The sequence below is a fragment of the Capra hircus genome, chromosome 22 (assembly GCF_001704415.2).
Source record: "Capra hircus breed San Clemente chromosome 22, ASM170441v1, whole genome shotgun sequence".
Classification (NCBI taxonomy): domain Eukaryota; kingdom Metazoa; phylum Chordata; class Mammalia; order Artiodactyla; family Bovidae; genus Capra; species Capra hircus.
Genome location: NC_030829.1, coordinates 54,477,192 through 54,493,560, shown reverse-complemented (window position 1 = coordinate 54,493,560; position 16,369 = coordinate 54,477,192). Strand labels below are relative to the sequence as shown.

Below are 16,369 nucleotides of genomic sequence, written 5' to 3'. Positions count from 1 at the left end.
ACCTCCAGGAGTCCCTGCACCCCTCCTTTTCTGGGAGGCTTCCAGAACCATGGGGAACCCCAGCAGAGAGGGGAAGGGCAGCCATGGCTGGAGGAGGACCTTCGGAAAGCAGATTCACGGTGATGGGAGTGCAGGGCCATGCCCAGGGAAAGGGAAGTAGACAGAGCTCCTCACACCCACCACTGCCAGGTGGCCTCATCACCAGACTTGGGAGGAGGAGGAGAGCCCCTGCAAGGCTGGGGAATCAGAGGGGCAGAGCCGCTGGGGGTCATCGTGAGAAGGCTGCCTATGTGGGTACTTCCAGGGTCCAAGGATTGGGGTCTCCTGGGGCCTTGGGAGCACTTTGGATTTTGAGCTGTTAAACTTTCTGTCAGGACTTGAACTGCCTTGAGAAGCTGGAAGGGTCAGGTTGGGTTCAGGGCAGGTTCTTTGCAAGATATGGGGAGGAGGTATTTGCGAGGAGTCCCTTAGGCCTCCTGGCCAGCTCCTGGGACTGGAGATGGACTAGCACTCAGGGGGAATCCTGCACAAGCGTGAAGGTGAGACACATCCCTGGAACATTAGAGAGGGCTGTTTCAGGGGGTGAAAACTCTGGCAGATTCCTTGGGCCTGAACCTGGCTCTGCCAACACCTGCTCTGTGGCCTTGGGCCAGTGTCTTCCATTCAGCGTCTCTGTTTCCTCATCTAGAAATCACTATCATTCCTGTTGATCATGTGTCTCTCACTGGCCAGGCCCTGGCCTGAACCCTGTACCCTGTATCAATGCATGCTATCTCCTTAGCCACCCTGCAAGGTAGGGACGATTATTGTGTCCATTTTACAGATGTGGCAACTGAGGCCAGAGAGCTGACCTGATTTACCCATGATCACTCAGGGCTGGCAGATTGAGGGTTCTCACCCAGATCTCTCTTACTCTCTTGTTTAGTGACAAGGGGCTGGGAAGAGAGTAGTTGCTGTTCAGTTGCTCAGTCGTGTCCGACTCTTTGAGACCCCCTGGACTGCACCACACCAGGCTTCCCTGTCCTTCACTGTCTCCCAGAGTTTGCTCAAACTCAGTGTCCATCGAGTCGGTGATGCTATCCAGCCATCTCATCCTCTGTCGCCCCCTTCTCCTCCTGCCCTCAGTCTTTTGCAGCATCAAGGTGTTTGCCAGTGAGTCAGCTCTTTGGATCACGTGGCCACAATATTGTAGCTTCAGCTTCACCATCAGTCCTTCCAACAAATATTCAGGGTTGAGTTCCTTAGCATTGACCGGTTGTTTCTCCTTGCAGTCCAAAGGACTCTCAAGAGTCTTTTCCTGCACCACAGTTTGAAAGAATCAATTCTTTGGGGCTCAGCCTCAAACAAAGGGGTTCTGACCCGGCTAGGTTGTTAGTCCAATGAAAAGTGGTTAAAGACTCTATGGGTGGAAGGAGAAGCTTCCTGGGAGTGGAAGGAAATTCCCTAGAGAAGATGGCACTAAGGATTGTGGGCATAGGGACTGAGACATGGGGTCGAAGGTGACAGGAGAAGAAGAGCCGGTGTTCCGAGTGGGAATGCCAGGCGGCACACCCCTGCCTCGCCTCCTTACGTTTACTTCAGGGCCGCACCTCGGCAGCAGGCCCGAGGCTCTACAACAGCTTTCGTGAGGCTGGGGTCCCCTGGGCCCGTGTCCCTGGGGAGGCTGCATTCGCATCTGTCTCTGTGCAGATGGCTGGTGAGCGCAGCTCTCGGCCCCCACCCCCACCCGCACCCCCTTCTGTCGCCGGGACCGGCTGCGCAGGGGAGCATTATTTTTAGAAGCGGCACCATCTGTTCAAGGTGCCGGGCAGATTCTGTTTGTCTCCGCAGCGGCCGGGACAGCCATGCCGTGTCAGGGGAAGGGCTGCAGAGCCGGCCTGCCCTGTGCGGGAGCCAAAGAGAGGCTGCAGGCACATGAGGTGCAGGATTCTGGGGTCTGGGGTCTGGAGCCTCTGGGGCCAGGGCTCTGGGGCCAGGGCAGTCAGCTTGGAGGACAGGCTAGGTGTGGGGGTGTCCTGTGCTCCCAGCACCCCACCAGGTCCCTGGGCCTGAGCCTGGATCTACCTCCTGACAGATTCTGAGTGCCCTGCCCTGACCTTACCCCTGCCCTCCAGCTTTGGGTAGAGATCAGAGACGCGTGGGGGTAGAGGACTGCATGAGGGCCAGGCCGCAAGGATCCCTGGTGGGATGTCACACTGGGCGTGGCAGAAGACGCGGACCTGGCGGTGTGCTCCACACGGGCAGAGGCGTCCCCCTGCTGGACCCAAGACGCCCAGCGTGTCCCACTGCCTTTGCCACCACCTGCCCAGCTTCGGAGTCATCTCAGAAGGGACTTAGGCAAGGCTTCTGATGGCAGACTGCTTGGGCTCAAATTCAGCGGTGATGTGACCCTAGACAACTTCCTTAGCCTGGCAAACCCTCCATTTGCCCGTCTGTGAAGTGGGATACTGGAGCATCTGCTTCCCAAGTCTTAGGTGCCAATTTGCCAGCTTGCTGGCTGTAACGCTTGCCCCTCTCCCCTGGCTGCAGTCAGCATCCGCTCGTGTGGTCACTCGGCCGACCAGTTCCCACTCTCCAAATGCGGACTACACCCCAGATCTGTTCTTTCCAGGCAGGTTGTTTCATCAGCCACAGAACCAGCACTGGTGGAAACCAGTCTTGTGCTGAGCACTGGGGAAGCTCTGTTCTCAGGGAGTTTAATCTAGTGGAGGAGGCAAGCCGGCAGAACCCACCCCAAGACTGAGGGTGGAGGGTGCAAAGTCAAGGAATGAGCCACATGTGACGGGCTGGAAGGGGGAAGGGGGTTCAAATGTTTAACAGAGGAGTTAGAGAATGCCTGACAATGCGGGAGCCTCAGGAAACGTAGGTCTAATCTCTGGGTTGGGAAGATCTCCTGGAGAAGGAAATGGCAACCCACTCTGTATTCTTGCCTGGGAATTCCCATGGACAAAGGAGCCTGGCGGGCTACAGTCAGTGGGGTTGCAGAGAGTCGGACACGACGTAGCAACTGAACCACAACCGTGATACATTACGGCGAAGTTAGAATTTAGTGTTAAGGCTGGACCTTAGAGAGGAAGGGATGTTTTTGTTATTGTTGTCCTTTTTTAAAAATTCATTTCTAATGTGGACCATTTTCCAAGTCTTTATTGAATTTGTTACACTATTGCTTCTGTTTTATGTTTGGGGTGTTTTGGCTACAAGGCATGTGGGATCTTAACTCCCTGACCAGGGATGGAACCCACACCCCCTGCCTTGGAAGGCAGAGTCTTAACCACCAGACTGCCAGAGAAGTCCCTGGCAAGGAAGGTTTTGAATAGTGGCAAAGTGGGTGTAGACAATCCTGGAGAGAAGAAACAGTGTATACGGAGGGTGGGGGATGAGGAGGAGGAGCGTGTGTTTGTTGTTTAGGAAACACAAGGAGTTCACTCACACCAGAGCCCAGGAAAGTTGGCTCTGAGCCAGGGAAGCAGGATCTTGGATGCAGTGGTCGTGAACGCATTTGTTTGCTTTTTTGTTTTAAACAGGCACCAAGGAGCCAGTGATGGTTTAATGCTAAAGCATGGCATGCTCAAATCTGGAAAGTTTTAGAGTCAGACAGGTCCCAGCTCTACTCCTGGCTCAGCCGCTCATTAACTGTGTGACCTGGACACGATGTTATTTCACTTTCTATGAGTCAGTTTCCTCGTCTGTAAACGAGGCATAAGAATGCCTCCCTCATGGGCTTATTGTGGAATCAGATGTTTTCAGAGCCGCTCAGTAAGTAGGAGTCCCTCTCAGCATCACACTGGGGACCGTGAAGGGGATGAGGAGCCAGTCGAGAGGCTGTGAATGAGGAACCTGAGCAGGGTCAGGAGCCCAGGCCAGGGAGGAAGGTGATGAAGCCTGAGCTCTTACCCCACTGCCCCCTGGCTCGGGCACCTGATTGAGTACAAAGAGGGGACAGAGTCAAGAGCAACCCTAACGGTCCAGCTCCTGACTCAATGGACATGAGTTTGAGCCAGCTTCGGGAGTTGGTGATGGACAGGGAAGCCTGGCGTGCTGCAGTCCATGGGGTCACAAATAGTCGGACACGACTGAGCGACTGAATGGAATGAACTGAATGGTCCAACCCTGGGGGCATGCTTTTTATTGACACAGAGGTCACAGAAGGATAGGGACATTTGGGAGAGTCTGAGAGCCTGGACAACCTTCAGAGGTGACATTTGATAGTCATGGGGAATTTGGTTCTAGAGCTTAGGAGAGAGGGCAGGGTGGAAATGTCAGTTTGGGAACCACTCACGTTAGGATGCAAGTTGACGTCAGATGGGTGGCTTTGCCAGGGAGAGGTGAGGCATTAAGAGGGTCAAGGGCAGGACTGTGGGGAAAGCCCAGAGTTCGCCCAGAACAGAGAAGCGGTATGGACCCCTGGGCAGAATTGTTCAGAGAGGCTATTGGAGAGTGGGAAGAAGGGATGGGGTCATCAGGTGTGGGCAAGAGTGTTGAGACAGAAGGACCCTGGAGCGGCTGGTGGGAGTCATTCCCAGAAGATCCTACCGCCTAACCCAGCAGGAAGTGGCATTTGAGAAAGTGGGAACTGGAGGTGATTTTGAGCCATAGACTGGGTTACAAGAGCAAGACAGGAGTCTAGAACCCAGACTAAGTGGAATGTTGGCTACAAGAGGAAGAATTCCCAAAAGAATGACTGCAATGGAATCCCCGCGAACTCTAGGGCAGTGGTTCTGCCTGTTTAAAAGTTCCCAGCCCCAGTACCAGAGGTTGACTCATTTCTGCAGGCCTGAGCCTGGACATCTATGTTTCAGCCAATCCCCAGGTGATGCCTGGGGAACCACACTTTGAGCAGCCCTGCTCTGGGGTCCTGAGCTCCACTCAGAGAAGCGTTTATCAAGAGAGGAAGGAAAGGAAACATTAGCCTTGGAGGCTGCTCCTGCTCTCGGCTCCTCCTCTGGCTTTCAGGCCTTCTGATACATTGCCTTTAGGTCTGAGGCCAAGTTAGCGTCCAGGCAGAGATCACTAGCTGTCCACCAAGGAGTCACTGAGGGAGGTGACCTGGGGTGGAGCATGAAAGGCAGTGAGAGCACAGCCACCAACCAGGGCTAGTTCTTCCTGAGCCCAGAAGACTCGCTTCAGTAGTGAGAAACAAAATCTGAAAAACATCCTCCAACAAATATAAATACAAATACTGCCTCCTGCCAGTGCCCATGTCAGTCTGACCTCCCCTCCTTCTCTGAATCTGGGAATCCTGCTTTTCTGCCTTTTCCTCTTTTCTATATAGTTCTGTCTCTTGGCCTCTGTGTGCTCAGGCCACATAGAATGACTTTTCCTCAAGCCTTAGCTTCCTGCTTCTCTGATTTGGACTCCAAAGAACTTAGAAATTCAAAAGTAGTCTCCGAACTTAAACTCATTCTTTGGCACTTCAGTGGGTGAGTTTTCCTTCCCCATTCCATGGAGGAATGAATTTTATAAACTCAGAGATACTGAGATGCAGCCACTTAAATACAGTCCCAGCAGGAACCAGAGGGAAAGGGCAAATCACAGCACAAAAGAATGGATCTGTGATGGTGGGGTTTCTGGCACTGGTGACAGATGGCACTGATGGGTCAAAGTGAGTCTTCTCTATAGTCGTGCAATTGGCCCCAAACGACCTTTGGTTTAGTCTCATTTTCTTGGCTCAAACCTGCTCACAGGGACACCCCATTGCCTGACAACCTGGCTTTGAGCGACAGCACCAAATACCTGGGGTCAGCTACCCATGCTTGATCACAGAACTCATGAAAAATGCCCTGTGCCCTCCCTCCCCCGCCCACACCCAGCTCCTCAGACTTCCCAGGCCTGTGCTCCGTCAGTCAGCACTGCTGTCCTGGATAGCTCTAGGGGCACTTATAACCCTTTGCCCTAAGTCAGCACCACAGAACACGGACAGCTCCTCGACACGCGGTCCCTATACCCACCCCAGATCCCAAATCAGTACTGTGGCCTTGGGGACAGCTCCCAGTGGAGACAGTTCCCCAGTGCCAGGGGGGCTGTCAGTCAGCACCACAACCACATGGACAGCACCCACTCCCATTCTCTGCTGGTCAGCCGGCAAGCGGAGAGGGGGCCCTATGGTTATCAGGTTCCCTGGCCTTACCTACCCAACCCCTCCCTAGCACCCACCTCCATCCATCCGTCAGCACTTCATCCCTGGAGACGGCTCCCTGAGCCCCAAGGAGCCAGTGACCTGTTGTTGGTGATCAGAGCACCGGCATGGCAGAACCCCGTGTATCACTATAGAGACCAGAGAAATGGGCGGAGCCTGGTCTGGTGGAAAGAAGGATGTAACTGGGCCCCGAAGAGTTTCTGTGTGCGTGTGTTTGAGAGCTGACTGCCTCCCGCCCCCAAACCAAAGACCTCATGCAGTCCCTGCGGGCTTCCTGTTTTCTCCTCTGTAAAATAAGAGTGTGGTGGTTCCTGTGTCGTAGGGCTGTTATGAAGGATTAAATGAGATAACAGAGGTGGAGTGCATAGAATGGTACTGGACGCGTGTGATCCAAGTGTTCCCCTTGTTGTTGGTTCTTGTCCTTTCAGCCCTCCGCTTGTAATCTGTGAGGACAAAGCTGGGGGTAGGAGAGAAGTAGGCAGATGAAGCCCGAAGGGGATGGTGTCACCCTAGCTAGTAGGATCTGGAGGCAGGGGACAGCCAGTGCACCTGTAGGGAGAGCTGGGCAGGGTGAGAGATGAGACTGGGGAAGTGGCCAAGACGTTTGACTGAAACCAGAGGACACTGTGGGCTTTGCAGGTGGCCCTAGAGGTAAAGAACCTGCCTGACGGTGCAGGAGACATGAGAAACTCGGGTTCGATCCCTGGGTCAGAAAGCTCCCCTGGAGGAGGGCACAGCAGCCCACTCCAGTATTCTTGCCTGGAGAATCCTGTGGACAGAGGAGCCTGACAGGCCACGGTCCATGGGGTCATAACGAGTTGGACATGACTGGGTGACTTAGTATGCACACCTACACGCAGAGGACACTGAACAGAGCAGCTGGTCTGTCTTAGGCGGAGCCCTCGAGCTGTATGAACCCTCTCTTGGAGGTAAGATGAAGTCTCTCCTGACACTTTTCTGCCTCAGCTAAGCTTTCTTGCCTCTATCTGCTGATGATTTTACTGTTTGTCCTTCATCAGAAAACCTTCCTTTAAAAAAAAAAAAAACCTACTGTTTTTCTTTCATCAGAAAACCCTCCAAGTTTTTTTTTTTTTTTTTTTAAGGGAAGATGTCTAACAGGGAGCACATAAAGGGTACAAATCTTCGAAGGCAGGCACTTCCATGCAGAGGCCAGTGGGTGTCAAAGGCACCAGGTGAATTCTTGTCAGCTTGTGATTCCTAGGTTCTAGGACGTTTCTCCTTCCTCCAGCCTCCAGCCAAGCAGGACTCGGCTTGCAGCTAGGATGATGTTCCTGCTGGGCACAGCAGGGCAGCAAGGAGGCTCAGGAAGTGTATCTGTCCTGAGCAGCAAGCATCAGGTGATGGGAGAATCCTTGAGGAGGGTGCTAAAGCGGCTCTCTGAGACTGAGTATCTGTCCAACGCCCCCTCACTTTATAGGGAAGGAAACTGAGACTCAGGGAAGAAGGCAGTGGTCTGAGGCTATTCTGTGAGTTGGTGAAAGGCAATGGGACACAGAGGCTCTGGACTCAAGCAGGCACCCCTCTGTAAGACACTGGCTGCCTGTAACCCTCTGAGCCCACCTTTCTCTCCTGTAAGGTGGGAACAGCGATACTGAACAGCCCATGCAAGCGTGTGCTGAGCAATCCGTGTTAACAGTGGAGGCAAAGCTCTGAGCCCAGGTAACCCTCTGGGCCCAGCTTTCTCTCCTCTAAGGTGGAAACAGTGATATGAACAGCCCATGCAAGCGTGTGCCGAGCAATCCGTGTTAACAGTGGAGGCAAAGCTGAGGCTGGAACTCCGCAGATGCAGTTCCCAAGCAAGTGCCATTTGGATTGAAAATGAAAGCCGCTCAGTCACGTCTGACTCATCGTGACCCCCATGGACTATACAATCCATGGAATTCTCCAGGCCAGAATACTGGAGTGGGCAGCCTTTCCCTTCTCCAGGGATCTTCCCAACCCAGGGATCGAACCCAGGTCTCCCACATTGCAGGCGGATTCTTTACCAGCTGAGCTACAAGGGAAGCCCAAGAATACTGGAGTGGGTAGCCTGTCCCTTCTCCAGAGGATCTTCCCAACCCAGGAATCAAACTGGGGTCTCCTGCATTGCAGGCAGATTCTTTACCAACTGAACTATCAGGGAAGCCATTTGGATTACATTGCCCCCAAACCCAAAGCAAGAGTGGTGCAGGAGTCATTCAACGTGGTCAGCAGACCCTGACCGTGGGGTTTGGAGGAGGGCTCTCTGTGGCAGAGTAAGCCGACCCTCAGCTAGAAAGGTGGTCTGTGCACCTCCCTTGCTCTCTCCAGAATCCCAGTGCCTGAGGCAGGGCCTGAGATGCAGCTTTTTATTGAATAGGTAGATGGATGCATGAGTGGGTATGCGAGGCACCTAGAGGACCAGAAATGCGGGGTTTCCCCTACCATCTGACACTGGGAACTCCTGAGAAGAACAAGGGGCAGTGGAGAGAGCTGACCCTGGTGGTCAGGGGATCCACCCTCCCTCAATTCAGGCAGGAGGCTGGGAAGCTACGTGAGAAACCCCAAGTCCCTAACAACCCACCCCCTGTCCCTGCTTCTGCCATCTGTGCCTTTGAGACCGATGCGTGGCTGTTCCTGTGGGTTTTTTTTTTTTTTTTTTTTTTTTTTTTAGATTTTCCTTTTCTGGTTAACAGGATAGGAGTTTTCTAAAAATAGCACTAAACTCGCTTCTGAGGCATTCATTTTCAGTTCCCTTCCTCTTTCCCTGTGCTGTCTCCTTGACTGTGAGAATTCAGAGCCGAAATCATCATTGTGAGCTTTGATGCACACACGCACGCAAACGTAAAGGACATTCCGTCTCTCAGAGAGGGGTGGCTAAGCCAGTAACTACAGCCCCTCCCCTGACTGTCCAGTGAGGCTGTCCCTCTCTCCGCAGCTGCCAGCTGAGTTCCCCTGTCTCACCCTGGTCAGCACCCAGCAGGAGGGTCTCCTTGGCTGGAGTGGGGTGTGGGGAGGGGCTACAGAAAGGCCAGAATTTGCATCCAGGAGAGGAAAGAAAATGTCCTGCCTGTGGGGATCAGTCAAGACCAGAGCAGAAGGGAGACTAGCCCTTCGAGCTGTGCCTACAAGCGGGGACCCTCCCCAGCCTTCCGAGCTGTGCTGGGGGCCTTGTGGGCACCGTCAGCCTGAGACCTGTGTTAAGAACAGCAGCGTGGGGACAGTCTGGTTGAGCAGGTAGAGGAGGGGAGTGAGTTAAGTTAGCGGCCTGAGAACAGTCACTGTTTAAAGAGTCTCCCTCTCACCGGGCCAAGTTCCATCTCAGCTGAGTCCTCACCCGGCCCTAAGAGGGAGGCTGTGGGGCTGGCTCTGTTCCAGGAAGATGAGACGGATGCACAGGGAGGGGTGAGGAGCCTTGCCCCCACCTCACCCCAAATCTCAGAACCCCCACCTGTCAGCGTCAGGCCTCGTCATCGGGGATCTCCAGATGGGGTCTGTGTCCCCACATGGCTCACTCATTGGTGCCAGGGAAGATTCAAACTAAAGAGTGACTTTATAAATACATATTAAGGTGGCATTTAAATTCAGCACATCTGAAAACAGAAGGATTCGGCATCCGAAAGTTATTTTTAGCACCTAATTCATTTGCAGTGTCCCAGCTACCATCCTTCAGTTAGGGTTTGAAAAGCTGTTGGTTTAGGTTTGGGGGTGTTTTTTTAAAAAAATAAAATCCTTCCTTTGAAAGATGGATTTCTTTTTTGTTAAATTACCCCCCCCCAAAAAAAAAACATTGCTCCTTCCTCTGCCAGTCTCTCCTGGCAAAGACTTTTTATTAAGGTGCCCCTAACCTACTCGAGTCATTGAAGTATAGCAGTACAGAGTCATTTAAATGCTAATAAGATGGAACTGAAAGGCACAAACCCAGTATTGTCAGAACACTCTCCTGGAGTCCAAAGGGGCTGTTGTATCAGAGCCAGAAGGGACCCCAGAGAACACTGCTCCAGTCTCTTCACTTTCCACATGGGAAACAGGCCCAGGCAGGAAAGAGGCTTGGTCACCCAGCAGGAGCTTGGAAAAACAGGGAGGATCTTTTCAAGGGGCTGTGGCCTCAGTTGGCTGTGTGACCCCTAGTCTGTTGCATAACCTCTCTGGGCCTAGGACTGGCTCTCTGCCCTGCCCAGGCCCATGCCTTAGTTTGGGTTGCTATAGAACAAAATACCATAGGCTAAGCAGCTTAGACAACAGAAACTGTTTTTCTCATAGTGCTGGAAGTCCAAGATCAAGTTACCGGCAGATTCAGTTCCTGGTGAGAACCCACTTCCTGACTTACAGACGGCCATCTCCTCACTGTCCTCACGCAGTCAAGCAAGATTGTCTCTCCCAAATCTCTTTTTATAAGAAGACTAGTTCCATTCATGAGGGCTCCACCCTCATGACCTAATTACCTCCCAAATGCCCCCCCTCCAAACACCTCGCACCGGGGATTAGGACCTTCAGCACATGAACTTGGGGCAGGGGGCACATTCAGTCCATAGCAGCCTGTGTGCCCATTACTAAGCACAGGGGGCACTGCCAGTGTGCTGTTGAGAGCTGGCTGCAAATGGACCTCCTTGCAACCTTGAGGGAGGTGCCCTTGCCAGCAACAGGAGGGGTAGGGAGGAGGGAGGTGGGAGGAGGCACAGAAGCCAGTTTACCGCAGAGTGTCCCGGGGCCAGGAGCTGCAGAGAGACCCACACACTGGGTCTTGGTGGGTTCTTACAGCAGCCAGTACGGCAGATGGGCCAACCTCACTAGGCAGATGAGCCCCAGAGAGGTTAGTGACTTCTCCAAAGTCACACAGCCCATCTTCCTGCAGGGGAAGAATATTCCCTACTCACATTAAGAGAAAAATCTTCCCTGATACCCTGGGCCCGATCACACCTTGCTGCTCTAGATATCCACAGCATCTGGGACTGACTTCCTGCTGTGGCAAACCCATCATGTTATAACAGGTCTTTTGATTGTCTCTCTTGCCCCTTGTCAGCTCCTGGAGGGCAGGACCCATGTCTGGATTATCCACTGCCTGGCACAAAGTAGGTGCCCACAGCACAGTCAATGAATGGATGATTGGATGGATGGATGGATGGATGGGAGGGTGGATGCATAAATGGTTGAAGATCATTGTTCCTCTTCACACAACAGCCATTAAGATCACCAGTCGCCCATTAACTGATGCCTACTGTTGTCATCACAGATATAATCACTGCTAACGGTTCTCGTAGCTCCTGGTGTCAGAGATGTAATTATCGGTGCCTGGAAGCCACGCCGCAGGTAGCAAGAGGGCAGACAGAAAACAGCACCTCGGGGTTAGAGAGTCCCTTGTGGTTTGCGAAGCACTTGTGTTCACATATGGCACTTCATTTAAGCATCGTAAGTGCCCGGTGAGGGAGAGACTACCAGGGAAGGCAGCAACGCCTCCTGATTAAGAATATGTCTCTGGATCCGGATCTCCTGGGTTCAGCTCCCAGCTCTGCCACTCACTAACTCTGTGCGCTTGGATGCGTGACTTCACCTCTCTCAGTCTCGGTTTCTCTGTGTATTCTAGGGAATAACAAGACTATCACAAAATGCACTTGTGTGGATTGGTGATCGTTCTGATCATTGGTGCTTACCATGTGCTTGTCTTGATTCTAAATATTCTGCATTAAATAATGCATTTAAGCCTCATAATACCTACGAGGCAAATACTATTACTCTGCCTGCTTTTTTTTTAAGATAATGAAACTGAAGTTAATTTGCCTCCCATTCTGCTGAGAGGTGGCAGAACTTGAAGCCAGAGGCTGTGTCTTCCAGAGCCCCTCCAGTTAACCTCTGCAGCATCTCTGCACACAGCCCTGCTTGGTCCTTGCCTCACCTGCTCCTCTCAGAGATGTACCATTGGGATCCAGACTGATGGGTTTTGGGGGTTGTGTGTGCTTGGGTGGCCGAGGACCCTGAGTGTTCCTGCAGGACTGTGGGTGGGAGCCCCAAGCACATGCTTTCTTTGGTGCCTCGTGCCTCTGCTTAAGGCATCAGCGCCATTCTAAACTCTACTCCACGTGACACGGGTTGGCCCCAGTGTGAAAACCAGGCTTCCTACTGCATCACTGAGTGAAGGGCCCCCCTCTGAGGCATGACAGGCTTCTCCTGTGGCTCCAGCACCCTCTGCCCCAGGCTGGGAAGCCCTGTACCCCGAGTGGACATGCACTGGCTTTGAACATGGTTCATAATTAGTTTCCAGTAAACTGAGAGGTCACAGGGGGCCAGGGCAGACTGACTTCTTTTATAGACGAAGAAACTGAGCCTCCCAAAAGTGAAGGGGCTCACCCAGGCCCCCACAGCCAGGACTTGAGAGAGCTCGGGTTTGAACCCCGATTGCTGTGATTTAGAATCCTGTGTTGCTCCTCCTCCGTCGGTCTTGGTCTTCAGCGAGAAAGGAGGGAGCGCCCCCTAGTGGGAGGGGAAAGAGCAACGGGCTGGGAGTCGGGAGATCCAGGCCACCTCTGGCTCCCTCCACCTTTGCTCTGTGTGTCCCTGGACAAGTTCTTTTCCCTTTCTGGACTTCAGGTTCCTCCCTGGGAAAACGAGAGGAACCCTGAAATTACCTCCAGCTCTAAAATCCTGTGCAACAGGAAAGGACTGTGAAGGAAAGAGAAGGGGCAGGGGAAGGGACCGTTGGGGGTGGGGTTGGGGCCAGGGTGGGGGCTCAGTCCCATCTGCCTGCCCCCACCTCACCCTCATTGTCCTGGACCTCGGATGGCCAGCTGTCCATCCCTGCTGGGCGGGGCCAGTTCCCGTGCCAGGCCTGGCCGAGCTCAGCAGAGGCCCTTTGTCACCCAACGCTTGCCGGGGCCTTGGCCACCGGTGTTGGGTGTCTGGGTGGATTGGGTTCTCTCCTGGCAGCCTCACAGATGCCACACTCCTGCAAGGGTGGCCGAGCGGGCAGGGAGAAGCCACCGGTGCTCAGCGCTCCCCGAGGGACGTGGCAGCCACTGTCCGTGGTGCTGGACTGTGGGGCCCCCAGGTGAGGGTTCTGTGGAGCCCAGCTCGTGCTAACGGCCACGGCAACATCCTGTTGAATGTACGTGAGCTGGATCCTCTCACCAGGACACAAGGGCCTTGATCAGTGTGCTTGGGGACTGCAGGTGGAGGCGGGGGGCTTTCTTCCACCCCCGTGCCTATGGGGAGAACAGAGCGTATCAGCAGACACAGGAGACCTGGAAGGGGGAAGCATCTGTGCTAGGGGGAGGAGCCTGGGAGCTGTGAACTTTAGGGGAGGGGGTTGTGCCCCGATTGTGTGGGCATGGCATGTGTGTAAACAGGGTTGTGAGCACGGGTGTTTCTGAGGGGAGGAGGTGGGGCTGTTAAGATGACGCCTGTAAATGTGACTACATATGACAGTGTGCATGGTGGGGAGGGGTGTCCACCGGGGCGTGTGTGAAGGGGAGCCCTGTGTTGGGGAGTGTGTGTGGCTTTGGTTAGGCCCTAAAGTAGGCGGGTTGGGTGTTGCACCCTGAGCTGTGTGTCGAAGGCTGTGTGTATACCAGGGTTCATGTCATGAGGTCAGTGTGTGCACAGTGGGCCATTGAGGGGGTAGAGTGTGTTATGAGGATGCATCAGGGTGCACCTGAGGGGGGGATAGCGTGGAGTGCCCGGTGGGCATCAGTACGTTTGGGTTACAGTGTGTGCTGGTGGGGTGTTATATGAACACCAGCAGCCGAGTGTGTGTACGTGTAGTGGGTGTTATTTGGGGTAGGGTGTGTGTGTGTGTGTGTGTGTATGGCGCCTGAGTACCCTCCTGAGCACCTGTCCCCTGAGGCCTCCGGCACCTGACCCTCATCATCTCTCTGTGCTTGTACCTGCAGGAGCCCCCACCTCTGACCATGTAGATGCCGGCTCCCGGAGGCAGCATGGGCCCCACTGAATGGAGACTCCTGGGTCTGCAGCCCTGAGCCCCTCCAGCCCCTGGACCTCGCCCCACGCCTGGGGACACCCCTCGGAGCCCACCGCCACTGTCGCCAGCCCACCTCGGCCGCCCCCTGGAGCTGGCCACCCGGAGCTACAGCCATCCAGTGAGGCTGTGCCAGGGACAGCCACACGGAGCCATCGGCCAGCGGCCTCCTGTGCAGTGCTGACCCTTGGGCCCGCCCCGAGCGGGGACTGCGGCAGACATGGGTGACATGACCAACAGCGACTTTTACTCCAAAAACCAAAGAAATGAGTCGAGCCATGGGGGCGAGTTTGGGTGCACGATGGAGGAGCTGCGCTCCCTCATGGAGCTGCGGGGCACTGAGGCCGTGGTCAAGATCAAGGAGACCTACGGGGACACTGACGCCATCTGCCGACGCCTCAAAACCTCCCCTGTCGAAGGTAGGTGTGGGAGGCTCCCACCTGGGGTTTGGGTTCAGGGGTCAATGAGACCCTGGGCTCCCTGCCCCAGGCCCCAGGAGTCTCCGTATCCGGGCTTCAGCATGGAACCGATGAGCCGATTCCAGCTCCCCGGCCCCCCGCCACTGGGCTTGGTCATGTCCGACTCTCGCTTGTCCAGACTCTGACTGGGGATCCCTCAGTCTGGGGCAGCTGTGAAGCTTCTAAGATGATGGATAGGCAGGAAGCTGGGCCATCGTGGGAAGGGTGACGGACGCCCGTATGTGTCATACCTTGAGGATGGCGTGGGCCTCCTTGTGTCTGCATGTTGAGTTGCTTTAGTCGTGTGCAACCCCGTGGACTGTAGCCCGCCAGGCTCCTCCGTCCATGGGATTTCCCAGGCATGAGTACTGGAGCGGGTTGCCTTTTCCTTTTCCAGGGGATCTTCCCAACCCAGGGATCGAACCCGCATCTTGTATGCCTCCTGCATTGGCGAATGGGTTCTTTACCACTAGCGCCACCAGTGAGCAGGCCTGCGGTCTCCAGAGAGGGGAGGTTTCAGCCTCCTGGGGGCTCCCCTGGAGGGGACTGAGGCCAGGTTGTCTGCTGCAGGGCAGAGAGGAAAGACAGCAGCCTAGCCTGGGCACCAGAGCTCAGAGTTTGGGTCCCCTCCCCTCAGTCACCTTCCCCTCACCACGAGAGAGAAGCGTTCGCTCCATACACCCCTCAGGCTCGGGTGTGAGGCACTCTGCCGTGGTGCTGCAGTTCTGCACAAAGAGGCTGCCTCAGTTTCTTCCTCTGGAAAATGGGGCTAATGCTTATCTCACAGTGCCTAGTGGAAGCCCGGGCATACATACAGTAGGTGCTCGATGTGTGGCAGGCGTTATTATTCTAAAGAGAGTGGATGACAGTCCCCCTGCAGGGATAGGCTACAGTCTGGGAGGCAGGCAGTGTCTGAAATCTCACCCCTACTGACAGGCGACAAATATGAGGCCGGAGATCACTCCCACACCATCTCCCGACTCCAGCCCCCATGCCCTGGGCACTGCTGGGCACTAACCCTGAACGCACTCCCTGCAGAGGCTGCCCGTGGGCCTTGCCACTCAGCTGGGGCCAGGCGGTCCCTCACTGTACCGGCACCCGTGTGCCCAGCGGTGCTGGGGTTCAGTGTCTCTCTTGGTCTGGGGCCCGCCTCTCTCAGGTCAGGAGGAAAAGCTAAGATGAGTCCTTCCCAAGTTGGCTCCAGTCGCTGAGTCCAGGCAGAAGTTTAGAAACATCTTTTTCTTCTTTGATGTTTGGTTTGGTTTTGGTGGGGAGAGTGGAAATAGAGGAAGCATCCTTTCTTCGCTGTGTGACTCTAGCTCAGGGCTTGAGAGTGGGCTCGGCCTGGGGGGCTCCTGGCCCCAGCCTCCTGTGAACACCTACGCATGGCACAATGGTCTGTGCTGTCCTCCACCAGCAGGTTGGCACAACTAGCCTGCTAGGAGACAGGGTTGTCCCAGTGGCCTTTGCCTTTTGAGTGGGACCAGGAGATTCTCTTGAGTCAGAAATTCTTAAGCGTCTCTGGACCCCCAGACTCTGTAGAAAACCGGATGGAATCTATGGCCCCTCCCCTACCCAGAAAAACAGCCAATTGTGTGCAACAGTGTGGTCTACACTGCAAGCAGATTCGCAGAGCTCTTCAAAGCTGGGCCCTGGATCCCGGGTTAAGAAACCCACCCTCCCCTCCCAGCTGACAGGCTCTGGAACACTGAATGGCTCGCAGCCACGCTCCAGGGCTGGGGGCAGCAGGTACGTGCCTAAGGACAGGAGAACCGTCCTGCTCCTCTCCGGACACCCAGCTCCCAACCTGGTGCCTGGTAGAGAAGG

At 54.7% G+C, this 16,369-nt stretch overlaps 1 protein-coding gene across 1 annotated transcript in view; it reads left to right on the top strand.

Moving 5' to 3' along the window:
• ATP2B2 (ATPase plasma membrane Ca2+ transporting 2) overlaps nt 1-16,369 on the top strand; it is a 378,813-nt gene that overhangs the window by 241,873 nt on the left and 120,571 nt on the right. Inside the window, 1 exon segment of the mRNA XM_018038308.1 lies at nt 13,999-14,503. Coding sequence (XP_017893797.1) covers nt 14,305-14,503 — 199 coding nt within the window. The 5' untranslated portion in view covers nt 13,999-14,304.